A 26,499-nucleotide genomic window follows, 5' to 3' on the forward strand; every position below is an offset into this window, starting at 1 on the left:
TGGGGGGTAGCCAGAAAGGTGGGAGGCAGCTGGGAGAGCCAAGAAGCACCATCCTGTCATGGGCACTTCTGTCGATATTGCTCTGTATGAGCACAGCGGAGCTGGCGATGCAGGAGACCGATTTCAATGAAAAAAAAAAAAGGACTTTAGAAAACTAGCATTTCAATGGGTATGTCATGCTTATGTCCATGTATAGCAGCAAGTCCCCCTAGATTAGGAGGGAGAAGAGATAGTGACCTTGCCACTTGTTCGCCGTGTGACTGTGGGCGGGTTGCTCCACTTCTGAGATTCAGTTTCTCTGGCTGTGAAACCGAAATAATGATGCCATGCACAGGGGGTCTAGCACAGGGTAAGTTCTGCCCAATAGGCCAAATTCAAACCTGGCTCTGTAAATAAAGTTTTGTCGGAGCACAGCCATACACGTCCCTTTCTGTTTGTCTGTGGATGTTTTCAAACCACAACGGTAGATTGGAGTGTTTGTCCCAGAGACTGGGTGACGCACAAAACCCAAGGTACTTCTCCTCTGGTTGTTTACCAGGGCAAGTGTGCTAATAATGCCTGATCTAGTACCTAGCAGCTGCCCAGTAATGGTAGCTAGAAAGTTCACTGAGCTAAACGCCTAATTGAAAAGATCGTCATGTCAGATATGTGTTACCTAATGAGGATTTATACTTGAGGCCTGTGGGTTCAGGGCATATAACAGTTTCTAGAGCTCGAAAAAGCCTCTGAAGTATCCTGATTCACTCCATGGCCCCAGCTCAGGGTTATTTGCACTTGGAACTAAGCCTGAGGATCAGAGAAGGAAGATGTGACTTCGTAATGCTCCCCATAGTCCCCTTGGCACTGAGCTGTGGCCAAGAATAAGGATTCGGTATGCTCCCTGGCTTCCATCTAGCCCTTTCAGTACTCCTTACTTCCACAGTCAAGCCTGTCTTCCTGGTTAACTAGTGGTAATGGGCAGTTTCCTCTAGAGTGGCCAGTCGTCTGGGGCAGGAGAGGGGGGCGGCCCCAAAGATGATGCAGGTCGCGTCTGTTCCCAGCTATCCAGCTCCATCTAGCATTTAACCTGCCTTAGATCGGCACATTTTCGGCTTCAGGGACCCCCGTCTTCTTGCACAGGGAGATTGTCCTCCGTGACTATTACTCTGAAGTCCTCTCTGGCAGGTAGCAACTGCAGGGGGCTTGGTTTATGCCAGATTTCAGAGTCTTTAAGCCAGAACTTTGACTTCTTCGAGGAAGCCCAAACTCCCCAACAGTGGCTTCAAAATAGTCTTAATTTTTTCAGAGTTCTTAGAGATTAGGATCAACCCCATGCTACTCTGGGCATTTAATCCTGGACTGTACTGATGACCCTGAAATGGTCTCTGTTTCAGGAGCTCAGGCTCCCCTTGCGGCTCTGGCCCACAATGGGTGCTCTGGATGCCAGGATGGCTCTCTGACCAGGAGCACATCGGTTTGATATGAAAGGCTCGATGTCACCTTTAGACACATGTTTATATTGATGTCCTACTGAGAAAGCCTTAAGCCTCATGGATCAGCCGATTCACTTGTAGTTTAAGGTAGACAATCAGTTCTTCTTTGGCCGCTCCCAAAACAATAGGTGAGGGTCACGATAATTTTTAACTGCCACCATTCATGGGGAACTTAGTAACTGATTAAGATGAACATTTTGATTCAAATATAGATCAAAAGGCAGAAATAAAACACTCTATTAAAGATAGAGACAACTGTTTTCGCTTATTTATGGGTAAAAATTCATAACCATTTATTTTTTTAAAAAAACTGGTAGTAGTTCCTTCTCTTACCTTTCAATTGGCCTACAAGGTGTGAACAGTGAAATCCAGTAAGAACAATTGCATGCAATTAAGTCGTGCTAAAGCACAGTTTCTTCCTGGTGATTGTTTTCAGGTAATGTAGCACTATGATAGGTGTCCTTAAACCAAAAGCGTGCCCTTAGATTCATTCTCAGAGTCCTACTGCCGTCTCAAGCTTCAGAATCAGACTGGGAGTCCATACTGCTCATAGCTGGGAAGCTGTCCACACCTCCAATAAATCGTAGGGCCTTCACCTGGGCGTTGATCATTTATCGTTGGTATCATTGGAACTCTGGATTTTTCTTAGGAATAGAATTTATGGAATAACAAGAGCAATTTGTAAAAGGAAATTATTCATGGAAACCCAGGAGGGCCTAACTCTGAACTAAGAACTCTGAGAAGGTTGACTGAAGTCAGAGACATATATGGCCTGGGCCGAAAGAGACCATGACCTTCAGGTGGGGAAATTATACCTGAAGCAGTACGTTGGCCCCCGTTACCTTTATATGGGGTCTTTTCATCAAGCCCTAAAAGGCATTTACTGAGATCCTCACAGGGACCCATGTCTGAAACAGCTCTCCATTTTCTTTCCTTGTGTGTGATTTTCATCATTGGACGGTATGCCCAAGGTCACTGTAGATGAGGACTTTTGAAGGTCATAGCAGTTGGGATTTTTAACCATATCAGCACTCTACTGAAGATCCAGAAAGATGATTAGCTTTCTCCAAAGAAGGCTAACTAGGGAAAGAAAAAAAGATATATTTAAGGAACAAGAAAAGGACATCAGACATCTGGCTTAGGATAGAGGAGAAGGGGCTACTGAGAGGTTAATTTAGTGGAAAGGTCATGAAAGGAAACGTGGACCATCATTCAGGTTTCTGAAATGGGAATCCAAACTCCTTGCCTCCTTAACACCCAGCAGTGAAATCATCTTTCATTTCACACCGGCTGTAAGTGTCCCTTTATTTTACTATCCAAATTATAAATAGAAAGTCATCATTTGATCTAATATGAAAAGAAGCAAAACTCTTATTTTTAAACTTGACCATCATTTCTAAATGTGTAAACTGGGGATATTTTGTCATTCACAAAAGGTACGCCTTCTGAATTAAGAAACTTACATTCTTGGGGCACCTGGCTGGTTCAGTGGGTGGAGTGTGTGACTCTTGACCTTGGGGTTAGAAGTTTGAGCCCTAAACATGTCTATTTCTGAATGTCACATTAGGAATAACTTGAAGCTGACGTGCTGGCCACATGGACGATGTTCCTAATTCCAAATATAATAAATTCCAGAAATATTTTCTGTGTAGCACTCAATATGGAAACATTTACTCCTTATGAAGATTGGTCTTCTCAGTCAGTACTTGGCATTGCGTCCAGACCACCAAACGATTAACCTTCTCAGATAAATGAGGAAAATGCAAATTAAGAGTTTCTTTAACCAGAAATACCCTTAAGACAAACCATGTGATTTACTTATCTTATTACAAGGTTTAAAATCTCTCATTAACAATTTTTTAAAGGGAGGATTATGCAAATCCAAAAGTAAGGTTTACTTTTTTTAAAATTTATTTTTAAAGATTTTATTTATTTGACACAAAGAGAAATCACAAGTAGACAGAGAGGCAGGCAGAGAGAGAAGGGGAAGCAGGCTCCCCGCTAAGCAGAGAGCCCGATGCAGGGCTCGATCCAAGGACCCTGACCTCATGACCTGAGCCGAAGGCAGAGGCTTAACCCACTGAGCCACCCAGGTGCCCCAGTAAGGTTTATATTTGACATTTCTTTGCTATTAATGTAAAATAGGTCCCAGAAATATTGCACTAAATGGAGCCTTCTAAAACCATCCAAGTGATATCTGCTCAGGTAAATTTCTCTCTGAACGGGTCCTATTATATTAAAGTCTCTAAAGTCTTTAGAATTAAGATATTATTTTTTCCCCCTGAAACTGAAAAAAGTATTAATTATGATGTCCAGTGCCAGTGTGAAGCAGGAAAAGAGACAGGTTTATAGATCACTTGGGAGATTTTAAGTTGCTACAGGAATCCTTCCAGAGAACACATGGACAGTATGACTCCGATCCCCTGCTATCACTGATGTCCTGTGATGTCCCCCAACCAGCGCCAGAGAGAGCAGAAGAAGAGCCCCCACCACACTGTGAGAAACCCTATCTGTTGTAAGCCACTGAGTTTAGGGTGATTTGTTAATCACTGATGCAGAACTGAATGTTATGTAATTCTTTGGAGGCATGTCTTAGGTCTATCTAATTTAAAATAAAATAATAAATAAAGCAATAATGATTAAAACTTTACCCTAGTCTAATAATATAGCATTTTTCTTTTTATTTTTTTTTCTTTTTTAAAGACTTATTTATTATTAGAGAGAGAGAGGCAGCACACAAGGAGGAGGGACGAGGGAGAGGGAGAGAGAGAATGTTAAGCAGACTTCCCACTGAGTGCAGAGCCTGGCATAGGGCTCGAACCCACAACTCTGAGATCATGACCTGAGCCAAAATCAAGAGTCAGATGCTCAACCCACTGAGTCACCTAGGCGCTCCTAATATAGCATATTTCTAAATATGTGGTAAGGTCATTATACTACATCATATTATATTTATATACTTCTTTTTTAAAAAGATTTTATTTATTTATTTGACAGAGAGAGACACAGCAAGAGAGGGAACACAAGCAGGGGAAGTGGGAGAGGGAGAAACAGGCTTCCCACAGAGAAGGGAGCCCGATATGGGGCTTGATCCCTGCACCCTGGGATCATGACCTGAGCCCAAGGCAGACACTTAACCAACTGAGCCACCCATGTGCCCCTATATTTATATACTTCTGATACAAAGCTCATTAATTAGAAATCATTATAATGTTACAAGTACAAATGTTACAAGTACAAATCTATGAGGTATTCAGAGGTAGAAGAAAGAAAAGGACTATTATAGAGCAATACAAGAAAATAGCTTAAGATCATTGATGGAGGGGTGCCTACGGGGGGCTCAGTCGGTTAAGCCTCTGTCTTTAGCTCAGGTCATGATTGCAGGGTCCTGGGATGGAGCCCCGCCTGCATCAGGCTCCCTGCTCAGAGTGGAGCCTGCTTCTCCCTCTCCCTCTCCCCCTCTGCTTGTGTTTCCTCTCTTGCTGTATCTCTCTCTGTCAAATAAATAAATGAAATCTTTTAAAAAAAAAGATCAATGATGGAAATGAAAAAAACCTCCATAAAACAGGCACAGAAGCTTAAAAACTAGTCTAGGACCACTTAGTTAAGCCAATAGGCTCTACAGACATCATCATACATTATAGTTCAGGACAATAATTAATATACATGCTGATGATCCAAATTTGTGAGCAGGTTCAATTGTGCATAATATACACTAAGCTCTGAGCAAAGGGTGTGGTTTCTATCAGAAATTATTTTTCTTTTCAATATCACATTTAAATAACTAAAAATTCAACTTAAAAAATGCAGTTATCAAGAAAGCTTTATTCTGGGGCACCTGGGTGGTTCAGTGGGTTGGAGCCTCTGCCTTCGGCTCAGGTCATGATCCCAGAGTCCTGGGATCAAGCCCCACATCAGGCTCTCTGCTCAGCAGGGAGCCTGCTTCCCCCTCTCTCTCTGCCTGCCTCTCTGCCTACTTGTGATCTCTGTCTGTCAAATAAATAAATAAAATCTTTTTAAAAAAAAGAAAAAAGAAGAAAGCTTTTTTCCCTAATGACTGTGGAGTGGTGAAATTTAAGTGTGAATCAACAGACATTTGAAAGAGAAGTATTTTAGGGGTGCCTGGGTGGCTCAGTGGGTTAAAGCCTCTGCCTTCAGCTCAGGTCATGATCCCAGGGTCCTGGGATCGAGCCCTGCATCAGGCTCTCTGCTCAGCGGGGAGCCTGCTTCCTCCTCTCTCTCTGCCTGCCTCTCTGCCTACTTGTGATCTCTGTCTGTCAAATAAATAAATAAAATCTTTTTAAAAAAAGAAAAAAGAAGAAAGCTTTTTTCCCTAATGACTGTGGAGTGGTGAAATTTAAGTGTGAATCAACAGACATTTGAAAGAGAAGTATTTTAGGGGTGCCTGGGTGGCTCAGTGGGTTAAAGCCTCTGCCTTTGGCTCAGGTCATGATCCCAGGGTCCTGGGATCAAGCCCCACATCGGGCTCTCTGCTCCGCGGGGAGCCTGTTTCTCTGCCTACTTGTGCTGTCAAATAAATAAATAAAATCTACAAAAAAAAAGGAAGCATGTTTATTGTTTGATGTTTTCTTCCTTAACTTTAGGACCCTGAGAGAAGCCACTTTGTTCTAATTGCTGGGGAGCCACTAAGAGAAGCAGTTGTCCAACATGGTAAGCCCCAAAGCAATTTTCCTGTTGATTTTCTTTTTCTTTGAAAGTAGTATGCATAGATAGTATTAAAGGGAGGAGTGGCTGGATTTTTGTCTTCTTTACCTACAAATTCGAGGATTTTGTTTCATTGTGCCATCATCAGAGGAAAATATATACGTGGCATTTATTTCTATATTCATTGTCTCCTTCTTTTAAAGGAATAATATCTATTACCTGTAGGACATTGAATATCAAACTATGGGGAAACAGAAATAGTGTTTTGCATTTTGTCACAGGGAACTTGAACTTACAGAAAGGTTTTGTGGCCTGCTGCTTGAATATCATTTTTATCTTTATCAAAAACAGCAGTGATTTCAATACTGTTTGTAGTCCATTGTATTTTTAGTGAAAAACGGGTACCTCTTAAGAATATTTCTTTAGCAGTTTCTTAAATATCTGAGTCACTCCTTCTTTGTTTAAAAAACGAAAATGAATAGAGGGAACAGTGGTATCGTAGGACTAAGACTTTAGTTGGAGGCAGAAACTCCTGGAATAAGGACCTACTCACTTTACTTTGTCTTGACTTCCTCATAATATTGTTGTTTTATTAAATGAAGAGCATCTAAAAACAGCTGGAATCCACCTTCATATTCATTTTTACTAAGAAATTTTTTGCCAACTTACTTAGATAAATGCCTATAAAACATGAGTCTACCTATCTGATTATGAAATTTGTCATGCCTTAAAATCCCATCGTATCAGCTTGCCTTGCATGAATTCCCAGGTATACACAATGAGAAAAACCCAGCTGATCATACATTTCAAGAACAACATACTGTTTTAAAAAGATTCTTTTTTTTGTTCTATTAATAACTTCAGGGGAAAACATGAAGTTAATACTCTACCTAGCCGATAGCAGTTGACCTCCATTTTGCGTGCTCCAGTTTCCACTCCAAAGGTCCATGGTTCTTGTTGCCTTTCGTCTTGAATGAAGAGCACTGAAATGGTTTGTTGTTCTAGAAGAAGCCTGAAGACAGATCGTAAAGGGTCATAATCTTTATTCATAGTGGCTAGAATTTAGGTGGGGAAAGGAAGTGTGGGATGTAAGTCTTTTGAGTTTAATAATCGCCTCTGCACTGAGGATGAGAAATGAGAGTCCGACCAGATTAGGTAACCGAAAGGGAGGGTCTGCTCGAGGCCACCAAGGCCACCGTCCATCTGTGTTACGGAAATCCTTTCTCGGAGGCTTAGGTCTTGAGAATACTGCATAACTAAGCCCGCACCTTCAAACTCAGATTAACCAGACAAGATAGATAAGTCCCTTGACATCTCAGTTAATGAAAGGTGCAAAGCATTTTATTTCGTTTGTTTATTGTAGTTTTTTGGGTTTTGTTTGTTTGTTTGTTTGTTTTTGCTTACTTTTTAAACCCTAGAAAGTTTTTCTCTTACCCTTGTATGTTAAAGACAGCCACAACCATCTCTTGGCTGTTTGGGAACCATACCAATTTAATGAACTAGCTTAGCAGAGATTGTCCGTAATGATATGCTACAAATTAAGCATGGACCACCACAGAATGTTGAAATAGGAAATGTCCTTAACATCGATGTAGTCATGTCCCTTTTTATAAATGAGGAAAATGAAATCAATGTATTTTATTTATTTACATAACAGATAATTGGGTAGTATTTATCATTACTATGAAGGGTCAAAGTGCTTTCCATCTATTACTTCATTTAATCTTCAGGACAAACTTATGAGGTTGGTACTCTCATCCCCATTTTACAGATGAGGAAGTGGAGGTACAGAGGTTCATTGGCTTGCCCACCACCACATAGCTGGATTCACAGTCGGGCTATCTGATTTCCAGCCACCCTGCCCTTCTGCTTCTCACCGTGTTGGGGTGACCCCTGCTCTGCCCTGTGGCTTCTCTGATGGGAAGCGATGATTAACAGTGGAGCTGGGATACGAACCCTAGTCTTCTGCCCCCCTGCTTTGTGCTCTCCACTGTACTAGGGGGTTCTACCTAATGAAAGCTTGAACTCACACCATTTTTATTACCCAGGAGGGAGTGTAAAGGTTTAACTAGAGAAAAGATGAAACCTGTAGTTTGAAAGAGTATTTATGAAATAATTGATAACTATCAAATAATTTTTCTTATTTTTAACCCTTATAGTTGATCAATTATAAAACACACACTTTCTGGGGGATGTAATGTACAGCTTGATGATTACAGTTAATAATACTATAGAGCCTATTTGAAAGTTGCTAAGGGAATAGATCTTAAAAGTTGTCATCACCAGACTGCGGTACCTGGATGGCTCAGTCAGTTAAGTGTTTGACTCTTGGTTTCGGCTCAGCACATGATCTCAGGGTCATGAGATGGAACTCTGTATCAGGCTCTGCACTGGGCATGGAACCTGCTTAAGATTCCATTCTTAAGATTCTTAAGAAAAACAAAACATGCTTTCTGGGTTTGGTTTTCTTCTTCATCTTAAGGATTTGAGGAGACAAGCTTCCTCAGCTCAGCTTTGGGGGGCTCCAAACTTCCAGTGCTTCCTTTGTTTCCCAAAGTGTGGTCCACGGACCAGCAGTATCTGCATGACCGGAAAAACAGTGAGAAATGCAGAGTTTCGGACTCCACTCTAGACCCCTGAAACAGAATATGCATTTCAATAAGATTCCCAGGTGGTTCACGTGCACATTAGAAATTGAGAAGCAGAACATCGTACTGTAGAAATGTGTCGAAATGGAAGCCGAGAAGTGCACCATTTTTTCAGGAAAGTAATCAGGAGATGGGAGAAGTGCTCCACAAATCCAAACTGTAGCGATATTATGACATGCAAGAAGTTGGTCCTTGGCCCAGGATCTGCTCTCATTTTGAGTTCCATTTCCCTTTCTTCTATGTGTCTTTTAGAAGCGTATGTCCCCAAGTCGCCCTCTTGGATTGATTTTGCATATGAGATCTCTGTCGTCATTCTTCCCTACCTGACAGAGTCCAGTTCTCTGTCTCCAGATGAAATTTCTCTCATGAGCCCCAGATCCGTGTTTCCAACAACACACCCAGCACCCCTGCCAGGAAGCCATTGTCGTCTCTCCAGTTCCTTCCTGTCAGCATAGCCAGAGCTGGCTTTCTTGTCCTACCCACACCCTCCTGTGTCTGGGATCTCAGCTGCCCTTAACAGTTGTACCATTTACTCAGCCTCCCAGGCCAGACCCCTTCTCTACCCTGGTGCCAGAGTCTGAAAAACTAGAAATCAGATCACATTACTGTCTACTTAACCCTTTGGTGACTGTTGATCATCTGCAGAATTATGCCCAAACTTCTTCCCATAGAGCACACCCAAATCCCACAGGGGTCTGGCCTCTTCTGGCAAGGCAGGCCCCTCATTTCTTTCCTGCTTCAATCTCTCCTTCCAGCACTGTGCCCCTGTCCTCGGTTCTTCCACTTTTAACAAAACTCAAGTTCAAACCTAGGAATTAGACAAAGGCGCCAATAGGGTGTGACCCATGGACCAAATCTGCCCACTGCGTGTTTTTGTAAATAAAGTTTTATTGTAACACAGCCGTCCCTATTTGCTTTCATACCGTCTGTGTCTACTCTTACGCTTCAACAGAAGATTTGAGTAGTGGAGACAGACACTGTTTGACCCCCAAGATCTAAAATTCATACTGTCTGGTCCTTTACAGAAGAGGTTTGCCAACCCCTAGAGAATCCAAAACATGATGGCTTCTTGACTCAAAATGTTTGTAATCTCCTGTTTATGGCCAATGAGTTGCCGCTAATTTTCAAAAATGACTCAAACCCTTCATGTAAGCGCACAGCCTTATTTGCCACGTACACATCAAACTACGACATTGCCATTTCTTGGCATCAGATGGGTTCAGTTCAAACTAACAACGACAGGAAATCTTAAAAGTTCCCACCATAAGGAAAAACAATTCTCTGTGTGTGGTGACAGCTGTTAACCAGACTTACTGGGCTGATCATTTTGCAGTATATACAATTATTAAATCATTACTTGTCCACCTGAAACTCCACCTGAAAATACAACATAATGTTGCATGTCAATTACCCCTCATTTAAAAAAAAAAAAAGAGAGAGAGAGAAATACCTCACAACTCTCAAAATCCTTGTAATGGAACCAAGCCCAAGAATGTTTTGAATGAAGAGATTGCAACAGTGGCTGAGTGGGAGGCAATCATTTATCTGATTTGTTTATCTGAAGTCTGGTCTTTGTAATCCTTCATGATCCTAGTCAAGAAACTTGTATTACATTCCTCAGGGACTGAACGCTGCGGAAAAAAGCCTTTTACTGCTCACATATGCCTGGATTGGTTTCAGGTTAAGGACTCCAGAAATACATACCATTTCTAGTGATAAAATATTATTGTCAACCAGAACTTTGTGAACGTCTCTTTCTGCCGTAGGTCCATTTGTGATGGACACCAATGAAGAGATTTCTCAGGCCATTCTTGATTTTAGAAATGCAAAAAATGGGTTTGAAAGAGCCAAAACCTGGAAATCAAAGATTGGAAACCAGTGAAGAGCCCAGGAGCAGATCTCCGTGCTTTCTAGAATTTTGCCAGTGGTGGCATCCGTCCGTTCAGCACATTGGAGTTTCCAGAGCTGACTGAGCCCATGCTTCTAATGAATTCTACCCTGAAGTGATAACACAGTTTTTATAGCAACGCACATGAGTATTTCCTGCTACATGCAAATAAACCTAATTGTTGCTTCTTTAAAAATCAGTGTCCTTCATTTTGATCTAAGTTATTAGGTTTCTGTTTTAAAAAAATCATTTCGTGTATTGTTTCCCTTTTTGTGTGTGTCTGAATGTTTTGTGATTTTTGTTCACGGGTAAGTTTTGTGAGCATATGTGATTGCTTTCTGCCTGTCCCTGGCAGTCGATGTGTGGGTATCTGAGGTCCCTTCCCGAGCAATGCAGTTTCCATGCAACGTTCATGCCTGTGCTCTGGGGTTTCAGGTTACAGGTTATCTGCATTAAAATAACAGCAGTCCTGACGGTTTGAGTCAGTTTTCAAAACTGCCCTGCTATTGGTAGGGACGTGACAGGATTACAGCCAAGACTTCCCTGCATTTTCTGCCAAAATCTCTGTCAGATTTCAGACACATGCTTCCGCAACCTCCCATAAGGGTTGTGAAAAAAGTTTGAATCCAGAATTGGGTTCCAGCCTTCTGCGGTGGCCACACCACCTCTTCACAAAGCAACTAGAACCTGGGGCATAGGGTGGAGAGTTTGTTTGTTTGTTTGTTTTAATTTGCTGGATGTGAAGTGAATTGCGAGTGCTTTTTCATGTCAAGGGCAAGTCATATGCACCTCCTGATTATTTTTGGAGCATGAGAGCATTTAGATTTTTTTTTTTCAAGTCTCTCCCCACATAAGATTGAGCAAAAATGTTCCTTGACTAATTGAAGTCATTTCATTGGATTTTGATCACAACTGATTATTTGTGTTTTTCCATGTGTCTTGGGGTTTCGAACTTTCCTTCTGGAGAATGCCTTTTGAAACAGTTTGCTCTCACTGCCTGATGTCAACTGCTTCGTAATCAGTGGATATTAAAATACTCAAAATGTACAGACAGTGGGCCGTGCTGAATGTTTTCATGATGTCTTCTCTGCAGTTGGTGCAGGGTTCCAGTTATGAACATGGACCAGTGAAGGTAGGTGTCTTAATTTTTAGTGTGATGCAGAGTTTTCTTATGGCTTATACATAGGACTTTCTTTCTTTGCCCCTGATTTTCCAGACAATATTAAAATACAGAACACTCCTAGTAGCAGACCAGAGATATCTTTCATTGGTTAACGAGTGTTCTGGTTCTTAGGCTTACTAAGAATCTTGCCATGCGTGTTGGAAAATGCTGTTGTTGTTGTTTTTTTAAATTTTGGAGCTGTAATAGAACATGAATGAGCCTTCTAGACACTTTTCAGATGGATAAGTTTTGCCTCAATTATATATGCAGATGGCACAGTGATTTTCTAATGAAGCACTGATTTGTTTTTGTGACGAGGATAACTGTGTGGGCCATTTATTCATGTTGTTTGTAAACAGCAAACGTTAGTTTGGTTACTTTAGTTAATTTCTTTCGTAAATTGCAAAGTGCAGTACTTTATCCAAATGGTTTCTATCTGGTTTTCTAAAATACCCATTGCTACCATCTAGAAAAATGGTTTTTTGGAAATTGTTTGTTTTTTGGTTTTGTTTTTTTTTTTTTTTGTTTTTTTTTTTTTTTTTTTTTTTTGCTTTTTAAAGTGTGTAAAATTCAACAGTAATTGAATCCTTGGTTCTTAAGGGCAAGCCTCAGAGCCAGACGAGTTGAGAGTAAGGCAAAAGAATTAATTGGATTGTTACTGGCTGAGCAATATTTCACCCAGTTTCATGTATTTTGCAGATTAGACTGTTTTCTTCAGCTCTCTATTTTGAAAATGATTTGGATTTCATTGTTTTGATGGAAGAGATAGTAAATCGTTATTGATTTAGGAATTTCTGGCCGCAAATAGACAAGTTAGATGTGAACTTGAGGTTTTGTAGCTGTTGTTAGGACATATATTTTCGGCAGGGGTGATAGCGCCCCCAACAGGAGAAGATTGGTCCTTGGGGTGAACAAGTCTTCCTCTCATTCCATGTGGAATGCCGATGTACATATGGTGCCTAAATAGACATACAGTTTGTAAAGGTTGAACACTGTGCCGGGGGACAGCCACCTTGAGTAGTCTGGCAGTCTACTCAGATCTTTCTTTAAAAAAAAAAAAGAAAAGGAGGTCTGGCTTTCCAAATTCCAAATTCCACTCCGGAGAAATCACAGCCGTGCAGCCCTACCTCACCGCTGCCAGCCTTCGCGCTGCAGCTCAATGCCAGATGGTAGGCAGAGAGGATCCCACCGTTGAGCCTCAGTGACGGGGGGAAAATTGGACTCGTTTGAAGCAAATAAGACTTCTCAGGCTGTTCAGCTTTTTTGAAGTCCACGAAACTCAGAAATCCTTCAGATGCGCTGTGTTCATGGAAGCTTTCTTTTTTCCCCCCAGTGTTATGCATAGATTTAAAAAATGTTTCCATTTGACTTTGAACGTCACTGCACTTGACAGTACAAGAGAAGATTTTGAATTGTTGGAAAGAAGGAATATGTTTTAGGTTCTTCCGCTCTTTTAAAGAATTCACACACCAAGAATTCTCTAGGTGTCCTGGGCACAGTGAGGTTTGAAGTGGTTCACATGTACTGATCACACATGAACTTATTTCTTGGGGCAGAGGAAGAAAGCGTGTGAATTTGCATGTGACAGAAGACATGACCTTCTACATGGAAGATGCAGCATCATTTGCTTAGGAATACACTATTAGCAATTTTTTTTTATATGTCTGAGTTTCATTTAAAAAGTGAAGCTACACACATTGCGCTTCCGTCTACCCAACCCCCAGCTAAATTAAATGTTTCCGATGTGAAGGGGCGGGAGGTGCCTAGAGTAAACAGAAGTTTCGACATAGATGAGACTGGATCGTGTGAGGGATGAGGAGCTGTACCGTATAGGTTATTAGGCTTTTCCTTTAACCCCTTTTTCTTAAGAGAAAATCTAAGATGGAAGAAGCTTCTTAATGTTCTTCTTGTTTAAAGGAAAATTTAGTATGGAAGTGTATTCGAGATGGTAATGAACACTGGGATATGAATTTATTCTTCTGCTTTTGGGGATAAAAATGTTCCATTTGTTATTAGACATTTTCAGGGTCCTTCTCAGTAGTAGGTCTGTGAGCCTGTTCTTCTCTCCATCCTCCTGTCTAGACACAGCCCTGGCTGTTCCTAAATGGATCCCTTCCCCCACAGTCCTCACTTTCTGTCCTTAAACATTGTCCTTGTCTTCGCTTTGACTAGTCTTGCCTCTACCCTAATCATATGAGTCTGTGAATATTTTTTCTGCAACAACCACGCATCGAGCCACTGATATCCTAGACGATTGTACTTAATGCCACTTTAGAGTGAGGCATCCTATTTTCTTTAGGCTTGCCACCTGTATTTAGGAGAGCTGTTTGGGGTCGGCAGTGCATGGACTTTGTGGACTGAGATAATTCTGTTTGAAAATCTCAACTCAAATCTGCACATGCTGTTTAGCTGCTAACTTTCTCAATCTAAGCAGAACACATTTTCTTCTAGAGACAACATCAACCCAGTGCCTGATCTTGGCTCACTAATAGAATCAGATTAACCATCTAGATGTGGGATTTATTGGTGTCTGTTTTCTCCAGCTTTTATTCTACAGTTGGGATAGTCCTGTAAATTTGCACAAGATGTGCACTGCCCAACTCTAGGAAGCTTTACATAGACTCACTTCTGTCTGTGACAGCCCTGAGTCCCATAGTGTTGACATTTTGGGCATTTGGTAATAAATACCTACAATTTCACTGTCCAGTCGTTCACACGGACTGTCTGGCCAGCACTATTTTGGTTTACTTGATAAGCAGTTGCTGTCATGGGGAATCCTGACATCTCCTATGAAGTCAGCCTCCCTAAATCTTTTCAGCATCACTGATGCAGACACATCACTAGAGTGATGAAGGAGTAACTCCAGGTTATGATAGGCTTTCCCAACTCTTTTCTGGCAAAACTGGTTTCCTTCTCCTCCTCACTACCTTATAGCCCCTTCCTTCTTCACTGGTGGATGAATGTTGCTGGGGGTTGGAGTCATTCAAACTGTATGTGATACCAAGACCCACTGGAACGTGGGGTACCTCTTAACTTTCATGAGAAGTCCCATGGCCAACAAGACTTTGTAAGCCTGGTGTCACGTGCCTTTTCCTGACATCCACTCTAGAGCGAACTGAATAACAAGAACTGAGTGCATCTTGCATATTTCACTCCAGGAAGCGGACCCTCCGTTCCCCTCCCTCTTTTCACATTCTAAGTCCCACACCAGAAGCCCATTGACGTTGCTAGTCACATGGCCTACTGAGTTCTTGTTCACTTTTCGATCAGGCACAGTCCTTGGCACAAAAGACATTTGAAATGTTTTCTATGAACTTCTTCACTTATGACCCCGTGGCTAAATAGGTTGAATTACTTGCTTCTATACACAGATCTGTTCTACCCCTACTCAGTCACCCTGAATGGTGGTTGAAGCTTTCATATCTCCGTAGCGTATTATTGGTATTCAGGATACAGTAGAACCCTCCCTGTATCTTATGTCTTCCTTGTGTGACTTTTTTTTTTAATTTTAAAAATCCTGATTTGGACGTGTGGATGAGCCTGTACTGTAGACCCCTACGAGTGCTAGGAAAAACAATATCAGTAATGCTAAATGTTGAACGAGTTCCATTATGGAACTCCCTTTTGGGAGCAGCTTATAAAAGATAGCTTATGGAGCAAAAATATAGTGTTCGGACACGTGAACGCTTCCACATAGAACCTGATGTGGTAAGATCTGGAACTCCTGGGCACATGTATCATCACCACAATTGGCTCGAGGTCCTAGAGAAGTTGGGACACACATGAGAGCAACCTTGTTTCTGAGCACATTTCTAAACCTAAGTCTTTCCTACCACTAGAGATTAGCAGTGAGGATGGGAAACTACACGTAATTGGGAATGTGATTGAGATGCATGGAGAGGAGTCCTTTCTTTTTAGGTGGCTTGCATGTGAAGTCCACTTTTGTCTCTCTTGCCACTAGTTCTTATAATCTCTACCAAGACATTAGGACATTATAAAACCAAGACACATTGAGGCCTCCCTGCATGTCGTGAAAGCTGTGACCGATCATCACATCCCAGTTGGTGAAGGATCTCCTTTGCTTCTCATTAGGACTTAACCGTGGTTGACAGTGCATTCACTGAATGTTGAGCCTGTACTATGTCTGGGCACTGGTCTCAGTGCTGGAAATGCAACAGGAAAGAGGACAGTGTTTTGACTTTCATGGAACTTACATTCCAATGGCAGGGAGAGGCAGGCAGTAGCAAATCTAGAACGTGGAGTATCTCAAGGTGGTCCCATGGAGAAAATCAAGCAGGAGGAGGAGACACAGAGTGATGGGTGGGAGAGACTTACCGGATCTGATTTCATTTGTGCAGAGCCCTGAAGGAAGTGAGGTGGGTGGGACAACCATTGCGCACTGGCCATGGGGAGGGCCGGGAAGTGACTTGGGTGTTTGGGTTGTAGCTCCAGTGGAGGTGGAATTAGAGGCAGGGGCCAAAGCCACAGTTGTTGAGGTTGGAGAAGTAGCCAGGGCAGATCATACAGGATGTGGCTGTGTTCTAGTAAAACTTTATGGATACTAAAATTCGAATTGCTTATCACTTTCATACATCATGAAATAATCCTTATCTTCTCTTCGTTTGTTTCAACCATTTAATATTATTAAAAATAATCCTTAGCTCACAAATGACAGTGAAATAGGCTGTAGGCTGGATGTGGCCCGTGGGTCATAGTTTGCCAACCCTGATCTATATCATTACATGATTTTATCCTCTGCAGTCTGTTTACTGGTACCCGACATTTTTAATTGGTGTCTAAGTTTACTGTTTTGTCATCCTCTGCTAGAAGGAAAGTTTTTTTAACAACAGGGACTTTTCTCTTTTTTTCTTTCTCTCCTCCTTTGTTTTTTGTTTTAAGAAGTTGCTTATGCTCTTTGGCATTGTGCATGCGCCGCTGCTCCAACTGCAGCCAGAGTTCCTTTGCCCACATGGCGGCCACATCCTTCATACCCCCTGCAGGGTACCCTGAGTCCGGGGAAACTGCACTGCATGCTACCGGGTCTCGGTCACTTAGTACAAAGCCCATAAGAGAATAGATAGTAACAAGTGTGTGTGGACGGACTGATGGACAAGGCCTCTGAGATTTTGACATACCCAGCTTACAAACTGCCACATTAAATCATCTCCAACGGCTCCTCTCATCGTAGCTTGTCTGATTTCCATTGTTTACATTCAGAAGTGTTTTTGATAAGGCAGTTGATTCCCCATGTGCCATCTTCCTCTGGGGATTAGAGAGGGGTCAGATGACGGTATCAAAGAACACTGCAGTGTCCTTATAGCCACAGGCCCTCCAGTAAGGTGTTCACTCCTAGGAGCCAGTTACAGAAGGATGTCCCCTTCACCCATTTTCTAGCCTTAGTGGTCACAGAAAGAGAGGCAGGGAAAACCGCGTTGGGCCACATGGCAGATCTGGATAAAACATAGACACCTTGAAGATTTCCTTCATCTTTGGGATTCCTGAGAAGTGCTATCTATGTTTCCATGTGGTGATTTGTGGGGATGTGGTAGATTATGGCAAAGCACTCTGGTTCAGTACTTTGTCAGTCAGTATCGGCCATGGTATACTGCAAAAACAAGCACCCCCCAGATCGTGGTGACACAGAAACAGGTTTATTTATTTCTCCTACCGCAGAACCATCTGGGTTAGTTCAGGGTCATTGCTAGCTCAGGATGAAATTGGCTGAACACCCACATCTTAAATGTCATCAATCTCTGTGACAGGGCAGGAGAGCCCCCGGAGAGTTTTGCTTTGGCAATTAAATGCTCTGGCCTGGCAGTGACTCATGTCACTTCTGGTCACAGTCCCTTGACCCATCGCTCCATCGAACCACAAGGGGCCAGGAAGTGCTCAATCCTTCCATGTGCTCAGAAGAGAGAGCTGGAAATATTTGGTGAACAGGATAAATGACTAGCAGCCCAGCTCTGATTGCTTCTAAATGTTTTTGAACATGTCTTTGAGATGGGAAACAACCATGGTTGGCTACTCGGGTAGAGTTGCTGAAGGAAGACACTCAAGTTTATTTCTGCTGTTCAAGAGTCGGCTTCTTGTCCCTAGAGAAAGAACAGCTGTACATTTCAGTTCAGTAAGTATTTGTGGAATGTCTGCTGTGTGCCAGGCACATGAGTGGAAATGATATTTTTATGAAATAAAGATGTCTTAGTTATTTTCATGTCTTACCAATGGCTGAGGAGTTCAGTTGTGGCCTGCAGGAAGGATAATTTTAAGGCCTGGAACTTTAGGTAATAATGCCAATTTTTAGGAGTCTTTTTTTGGTTGTTGTTCATTGCTACCTAAACAATCATAACAGTCACATGTTTGACAAAAGTATTGCTTTTCTGAAGTCTAGGTTTGGTGAAAATTGTTTCTGGAGAGAGAGAATGACATTTGCGGGATACAAGCATGACAAATATTTTGTTGCTGCTTACGGTTCCATTCAGGAGAGAGTTAGGAAGGGTGTAATTTTGACTAGGTGAATGCCCTGAATTCATCCTAAATTAAGATTCCCCAAAAAGGAGAGTGGGCTGAAAAACTAAAAGTAGACTTTGCAGTGGTGTGCGTGGTTCATAACTACACCCTTAGAGCAAGACTGGGGATCACTGGGCATCTTCGCCGGTGCAGAGGATATTGGTAAGGAAGAGGAGAGCCATGGATGCTGACGTGGGACCACTGCATCTTTGGAAGAAGGGAAAAAGGGGACACACTGGACTGACTCCCAGCAGTATAGTGGGGTGCCTTGCCAAAAAGACATGAGGATTTACATAAAGATCCTCTGCTCAGATTATATTATATAACAGATTATGTTATACTTAGTCTGAAATAGGACTGTAGCAATTAACTGTTGCCACAGTAACGCTGTGTAACAAACCAGTCCAAACTTCAATGGCTTAAAAAATCCCTTCTCACTCTTGTTGCTGTGGGTCAGCTGGGAGTCAGGATCAAGGCTCGACCATTGGTTGAATGTGGGTCTGCCCCACATGTCTCTCATCCTCCTTTGATCAGTGGGCTAGCAGGGGCAGGTACTTGTGATAGCAGAAATGTAGAAGTGTACGCTCATGCGTACATTTCAACTCTCTGTATCATATCTTGTAATGCGTCACTGGTCAGAGCAAGTCACATGACCCAACATCAATAGGGCTTAGAAAGACACTTCTCCCTTTTTGTGTGGAGCTGTGGGGTTTTTTTTTTCTTTAAAGATTTTATTTATTTATTTGACACCAAGAGAGATCACAAGTAAGCAGAGAGGCAGAGAGAGAGGGTGAAGCAGGCTCCCCACTGAGCAGAGAGACCGATGTGGGGCTCTATCCCAGGACCCTGAGATCATGACCTGAGCCCAAGGCAGAGGCTTAACCCACTGAGCCACCCAGGTGCCCCTGTGGGGTTGTTTTTAACAATAACCATATTACCATGAAGGCTTTGAGTTGTTTTCTTACAAATTGGGCCCTTGATCTTTGACATCGGTGTAAAGAAACTGTAACAGACCTCAGGAATATATACTCTTGGGGTTATTCAGAGCATCCTTCTGAGTCTTGCCACTCGAGTGCATCCCACAGTCATCTGCCCCACATTTCCTAAGCACAGATACATCAGATGGGAGCAGAGCCATTGAGTGGAACATGGATTTAAAACACATAAGGGAGGGGGTGGTGCCTGGGTGGCTCAGTCGGTTAAGTCTCCAACTCTTGATCTCAGGGTCATGAGTTCAAGCCCCACACTGGGACCACACCCAGTGTAGAGCCTATTTAAAAAATAAAAATAAATGAAATATGTGAAGGGGCATGTTAACTAAATTGAATTTAATAAAAAAATTTTTAATATTCAGACTTTAAAAAATGTAAAGGGAGCATAGAGGTATCCCCAGATCTCCACATTTGGCTGGGTAGAAAACCACCCACAGCACTCATCAAACTGGAGGATGTGGAGGTCCCAGGCATCTTAGTCCTCCAGTATCTCCCTAAAATACCCAGACGGCTTTGCACGCACAGAGAAATGCATGTACATGGTTTCCCTGAGTTTGCAATCCTTTTCCCTAATCAAGTTTAATTAAACACCCAAGGTTTCTTACAGATATGCATTTCGGTACAGAACTACATAAGTCAAAGAGCCACCAAGAACATGAGGCCCCAAGATGACCAGGTTCCTGGATTTCAGAGAAGGACCAGGCCCTCGGCTCCCTCCAAGCAGGCACAGCAGTAATTTCTAACAAGGCTGCATTCTCCTTCCTGCCCTCAGTTGGTGCACCCCATTCTATTAGGTACCATCTGTTCTGGGTAAGACCAGACTCCCAATAACAGAATACAAAGGTTTAAGATGTGGGTTGTTTCTTCATCCGTCTATACAGATATTACGTAAAGCCTGGGCAGATTACTTTGAAATTGGCCTTTCATCTGAAAACCCTTCCAACAAATGTTAAAAAAGAAGATGAAAAAACTTGTCCTTGCTTTACCCTGGAAAACTTTTTCTCTTTTCAGTTTTTAATTACTGTGACGGAAGTTGCGCCATCTTGCTCTTGTCAGACTCGCCTCCAGTTACTGAGGGGGACCAGGGGCCAGAAGACACACAAACTTCTGAACCGCAGTGCAGGCCCAGATGCTGCACCCCACCCCCCACCACCAGAGAAAGGAAAGAAAGGGCCTTAACATTACTAAATGCCTACTCGGTGCCTGCCCCTTTCCCCCATCAGACCTCATGAATCTCCCCATCAGGTACTGGGGTGGGCACTGGGAGCATCACCAGCCATAAAACGAGGGAAGGAAATCCAGCTTTAAGGAAGTTCAATAATTGACCCTCAGTCACATAGCTAAAAAGGAGCAGTGCCTTGATTTGAAGCCTGCTCGCTTTATTTTTTTATTTTTTTAAAAGTCATTAACATTTTTCCCCTTTTGGCGGGCAGTTCCATGAATTTAAACACACTGTAGAGATTTGCGTAACCAGCGCCGTAATCAGGATAGGGAAACATTCATTTATGCTCTCCTTTCCGAGTCACATCCTCCCGCCAAAGCCCTGGCAGCCTCCGATCTGTCCTCCAGCACAATCATTGGGGTTTTTTAAGAATGTCGTAAATGGAGTCATACAGTCCATAACCTCTTAAGATTGGCTTCTTTCACTGCCAATGCCCTGCGGACCCATCTGAGTCCCCTGGCGCACCAGATCGTTCTGTTTTCTTGCTGAGTGGTATGTCACAGGCTGGATGGCACAGTTTGCTTAAGTACTCACACATTGAATGACATATGGGTTGTTTCCAGTATGGGGACTATGATGAAGAAAGCTATTGTAAACAAACCTTAGTGTAAAGGCTTTGGGGTAAACCTAAGTCCTCTTTTATCAAGGGTCAATTCCCAGGAGTGTGACCGCTGGGTCATATATTGGGTGTCTGCTGAACTTTGTCAGAAACTGCCAACACATGCTCCAGAGTGCTGTTCCATTAACAACTCAACTCCATGCATTCCCCTCTCCAGTTAGCTGTGGTTTAAGCTTCTTTTCAGGGAATATTATTTTCACTTGGGAGCTGCAGGAGGCAAAGGCAGAAAAGTTCATTTGGACTCATCAAGGTGACGTGGCCCAGGGACTCGGGGGACAGGGGGAACTGTATTTGGGGAGGACAGCTGGGAGGATGTCTGTGCCACCTGGACCCCAAACTGAGAAAAATTTGGTGGTTTTGGCTAAGCTTTAAACATTTTGTTGGAACTGAAATGCCAGCTGCTATTGCCGCAAAACAGAAGTTACTAAGAGGTGAAGGGAACGCAGAAATATTTGTGTTGTAACCTGATCCACAAACCCAAACCCACTGCAAAGGGAAATTGCTAACTGCTGTGATGCCCCTGACCTCCAGGGGCAAGTAATAGAACTGTGACCCCAGGCAACACTTGTAAATCCCTAAGCAGATCTAGGGAAAGTCGTGTGAAATGTGTTTCCTCCATAGCCCACCCTGAAGTTTCTGGATTTTCCCAATATATAAATTCTAGTCACTCCACCTCCTTATTATCAAACTTCCTGAAGATATTGCCAACATGTTTGACAAAATAACATAAACTGTTTTTAAGAGGCGTGGAGTCCCAGGCTCAGACTCCCTGCTCTCACAGAGGTCCAGAGAGGAATTTTGCAAAGCTGGTCTTTTCCCATATCTAGAATGGGAAGACTCCTAATAGCATGGGAACGGATGGCTCAAGATAAGCTTTTCATGGAGCTTTGGAGGAAAGTAGTCAGCGGGCCCACTCTGAAATTCCTTGCCGAAGGTCTGAGAGCTTGGAGCAGGGATCTGAGCCATGTTGTGTACTCCAGGCCATGTTCCTGCCGCCCAGGCATCCATGTCTATACTCCTCATTTATATTTTCTTTTAAATACTTCATGGACTGCCTTGTGAAAGGATTGTAATTGACACTCCCGTGTTGAATTCCAGTAGGTGGAAGTACTACCTATTATTTTTCTTTCTGTTTTGAGAAATGGGTTGTTTTGAGTCCTTGGAAATTTGAGAAGCAATTTATTCTATCATTTCGCCTGGTCTCAAGAAGGCAGCTGGCCTCCTCATGCTCTTTGACCTGGAAAACATTCTGGTTGGTCTTCAATCTTGAAAAAGTCATACAGGTTGGGAACTGGTGTACTATCAGTCAGACTTGAGTTAAGAAAGGCTTTGGAAATCCACTTAAGGAAGATACTTACACAAGTATTTTGAATCCAAGGTGTAACCCAAAAGGATTTTAAGAATAAGATTATTTCTCAGCATGCGTCTACCATTTATTCCCTACTGAATGGACTTGTACCTAGCTCAGGCACTAACCAAGGTCTTTGGACTTAGACCAGCATGCACCAATCCCCACAGAGGAGTGGTTCTCATTAAAATCACTTGGGAAGATTTTTTTCTAAGATTCGTTTATCTGAGAGAGGGAGAGAGCACGAGGCGTGGGGAGAGGAGGGGCAAAGGGAGAGAAACAGACTCCCTCTTTAGCACAGAACCCATCATGGGGTTCAATCTCACGAACCTGAGAGTATGACCTGAGCTGAAATCATAGAGTCTGCCGCTTATCCGACTGAGCTACCTATGTCCCCTAAAATCACTTGGGAAGATTTTTTAGCTAAACTTTTTACTTTGAAGTAGTCTTAGATTTACAGCAAAGTTTCAAAGGTAGTATAGAGAATTCCTATATATCTCCCGCCCATCCTCCCCAAAGGCTAGCAAACACTCAGAAAGTTAAGAACAAACAAACAAACAAACAAAAAACCTGATGACGAAGCTTCAGCACAGTACCTCTGAGGATGGGATCACAGATCGAAGCTTCTTTCCCCAAGAGGTTCAAGGTGAAGCCAAGAGTGAGAAGCACTGCTACAAACCCTTACTTCTCCAAGTATGCTCAGCCAGCCAGCAGGACCACCATCATCCGGGATCTTGTTAGAAATGTGGCATCCTAGGTCATGCCCCGAATCTCCTGCATCAGGATCTGCTTTCTAACAAGATGGCCAGGAGATTTGTATGCCCATTAAGCTTTGAGAAGCACTACTCTGTACAAAACGTTACACAGATCACAGAAACCTGGGCCTGATGGCTCGTTGTCAAATGCATGATGTATTTATTACTCATCAGTTGCTTCCTCAGATATCTACTAAGTGCCTGTTGCATAAAAAGGATGAAGCAGACTTGTGTTCTACCCTAGAGGAGATCACAGTGTAGTAAGGGAAATGCAGTGTGTTCATAAATCATACAGTGTAAGTTAGGGACATCATATAAGCTTGATGGAGGAAGCAGCATCGGATTTGGACTTGGAAAGAGGACACCTGGAGGAAGATACTTGAATGATAATTGACGTAGTTTGAGCAAATGAATTATCTCAGGGTTAGATTTGCTCTAGTGTTTGATGAATCAGTTTTTTCACCTATTTAATGAATCTTTAGCTCTTACTGTTGCTATGTGATTAGGACATCTCCTTACTGCGGCAGTAGCCCTTACAGCCCAGTGGGAAAGACAAACACCAAGCAAGTAATGACACAAATAATTCATTAGTGTCAGCAGTGGTAAGCGCTGGGAAGGAGAAAAATGCGGTGCTGTGAATCCATGTGACCTAGGGACCAGACCCCGGTGGGGTTGGGAGTTGTGGGGGAGGTTTCCCTAAGAACGTAACACCTGGCTAAGAAAGGCTCAACGGGACAGAGAGTGGAGGGCACTCCCAAGCAGAGGGAACAGCATGGACCAAGGCCAGAGCAAGAGGAAATGAACAAAAGAACGAATCAACGAAGTGGATGTCCAGTAATATCCAGCTCTCCAGTATTTTCCATTGCCTCCTGAATTGGTACAGTGGATGTGAAGTGGTACGTCTTAGGGCCAACCTCTCCCTAATCTTATTCCCTGGTCTTCCCACTCATCAACTTGCTCTGTTCCCAAAGTGACCCTCCCACTGGTCTTTTCAGTAGGGCTTCTTGATATCCCCAAATCATGCCCCTGTTTACTCTTTGAAGGTGTTACTTTACTAGATATTTTTGAGGAGAAGCAGGGATGGAAATTTATAATTTAAACTAGTAGGCACGCAGGAAGCCTTTGATTTCCTCACAACACGGAGAATGCCCGGTGACCTTAGCAATTAACAAAAGGAAAAATGGTTCCCCTTCCTTCCTCTTGCCCTGCAGGGACCAGTATACATTTAAATAAGGGTACGAAAATAAATAAATAAATAAATAAATAAATAAATAAATAAATAAATGTACGATCTTGTTACAAAGGCTTTAAGCCTCACATTTTAGACGAGATCGGGCACGTTCAGGGTGGTATGGCCGTAGACGAGCCTCACATTTTAGAAACTGGCTCTGGTCGCCAGGACATCAGAGAATGATTTGTTATTTAGGAGTGAAATTGCTAACAGTATCAGATCAATTATCACACAAGTGAATAAAAAGACGCTGTAACAAAAAGCAGAGACCAGGCAAGCCTGCTTCACTTCTTCCTCTTGCTGAGTGCTTTCTAATTACTTTAGTTTTGACTAGGACTTCCACTAGAAAAGAGGAAGAAATTACGAGCAGCTCATTTGGCAAATGTTTGGTAGTTAAAACCGTTGAAATCAATGGTTTAAATATATATTCGGAACTCTATTTTATACTTGGCGATTTTAATTTTTGTCTTCCCCAAGCAGATAGCATCAAGTTAATTATACAAAAATCAACCAGCGCGGAAAGTCTATTGGAGCCCAGCCACCGTTCTTGATCCTTTGTAGACGTATCCACTGACAAATGAGTCGTCAGGTTTAGGCTGATGCTGAGTGCTTAGTACTCCCACTTGTAGTAGTAAAATGAGCACCTGCAATTTCTCAGCGATTTCAAACTAGATTTGAAATTATGAGACTTACAGCACGCTTAAATAGCTCTGAGTATTTGAGTAAACGCTGCTTTTTTTTTTTTTTTTTTTATGATGAGGGAAGTCTTGAGCTGCTCAGCGCCTTTCATGCAATCCAGAGATTTGAAATCTTTCTGCAGAGTTCTCAGTTGGGTAGTTTAAAACCATTTCTGAGATTGAATTGAAGCCTGTCAGAGCTATGCGTACATCCATCGCTCTATATTTATGGATGGTATTGAATGAAATTTGCCTCAATAAATAAAACTCCTTCAGATACAACGTGACTTTTAAAACATTAGAAAGGTATTTGGTTTATTTTCATCTGGAAGCAATGGTGTAACAAAATTTTATTTCAAGGATGACATTGAGTATGAAATAGTAATACTGTCCAACCAGAAGAGGCAATGAATAATCAGAAAAAGAGGGGCTATTGACAAATGAGTCTTTTTTTTTTTTAAAGATTTTTTTTTTATTTATTTATTTGACAGAGAGAGATCACAAGTAGATGGAGAGGCAGGCAGAGAGAGAGAGAGAGGGAAGCAGGCTCCCTGCTGAGCAGAGAGCCCGATGCGGGCCTCGATCCCAGGACCCTGAGATCATGACCTGAGCCGAAGGCAGCGGCTTAACCCACTGAGCCACCCAGGCACCCGACAAATGAGTCTTTAATGGAGAATCACTGCTTTTCCAAATTGACAGTTGAACATTTAGGCAGTTTCATCCCCAGATTCCCTAGATGAAAAAACTGTGGCCTGCCCCTTAAACTTGATGCCTGTTCCACAAACCCTATCTTTGCTCTCCAAGCTTCCTCCTCCCCATGCTCCCCAAAAATTACCTCGATTTAAACTTCACAGAGAAGTGAGAAATCCTAGGTCCCAAGCAGCCTTACAATCCACAAACCCATGTCATTCTCCGCAGGCCTCCTATTCTGGAAGGTGACCCTTTCATCCATTCATGCATTTATCTCTGGAACTTAGGTCAAACCAGCCCCTCTGCTTTCTTTCCTGCATATGTATTCCGTGTCTTCCTCTCTGGTGGCACTTAACCTTGGCTTAGAAACATTTTCCAAAGCTCCCCCGCTTTTATTACACACACACACACACACACACACACACACACACACACACACACACACTCATATCTGAACTTCCAAGCAGGATGACCTTCTCAGTTCATGTTTTGAGATCTTTTCTAGTCCATAGCCATGATAGGTAAAATAGAGAATTGATCAAGGGGCGCCTGGGGGGCCCAGTCGGTTAAGCGTCTGCCTTCGGCTCAGGTCATGATCTCAGGGTCCTGGAATTGAGCCCCAG

General features: G+C 42.6%; 1 protein-coding gene across 1 annotated transcript in view; it reads left to right on the plus strand.

Annotated features, from left to right (window-relative positions):
* Positions 1-11,223: 11,223 nt before the first annotated feature.
* The window catches only part of VEGFD (vascular endothelial growth factor D), a 39,467-nt gene continuing 24,191 nt past the window's right edge, over positions 11,224-26,499 (plus strand). Inside the window, exon 1 of the mRNA XM_047715588.1 lies at positions 11,224-11,805. Within this exon, the coding sequence (XP_047571544.1) occupies positions 11,716-11,805 (90 nt within the window). The 5' untranslated portion in view covers positions 11,224-11,715. The remainder of the gene's footprint in view (positions 11,806-26,499) is intronic.

The sequence above is a fragment of the Lutra lutra genome, chromosome X (assembly GCF_902655055.1).
Source record: "Lutra lutra chromosome X, mLutLut1.2, whole genome shotgun sequence".
NCBI lineage: Eukaryota > Metazoa > Chordata > Mammalia > Carnivora > Mustelidae > Lutra > Lutra lutra.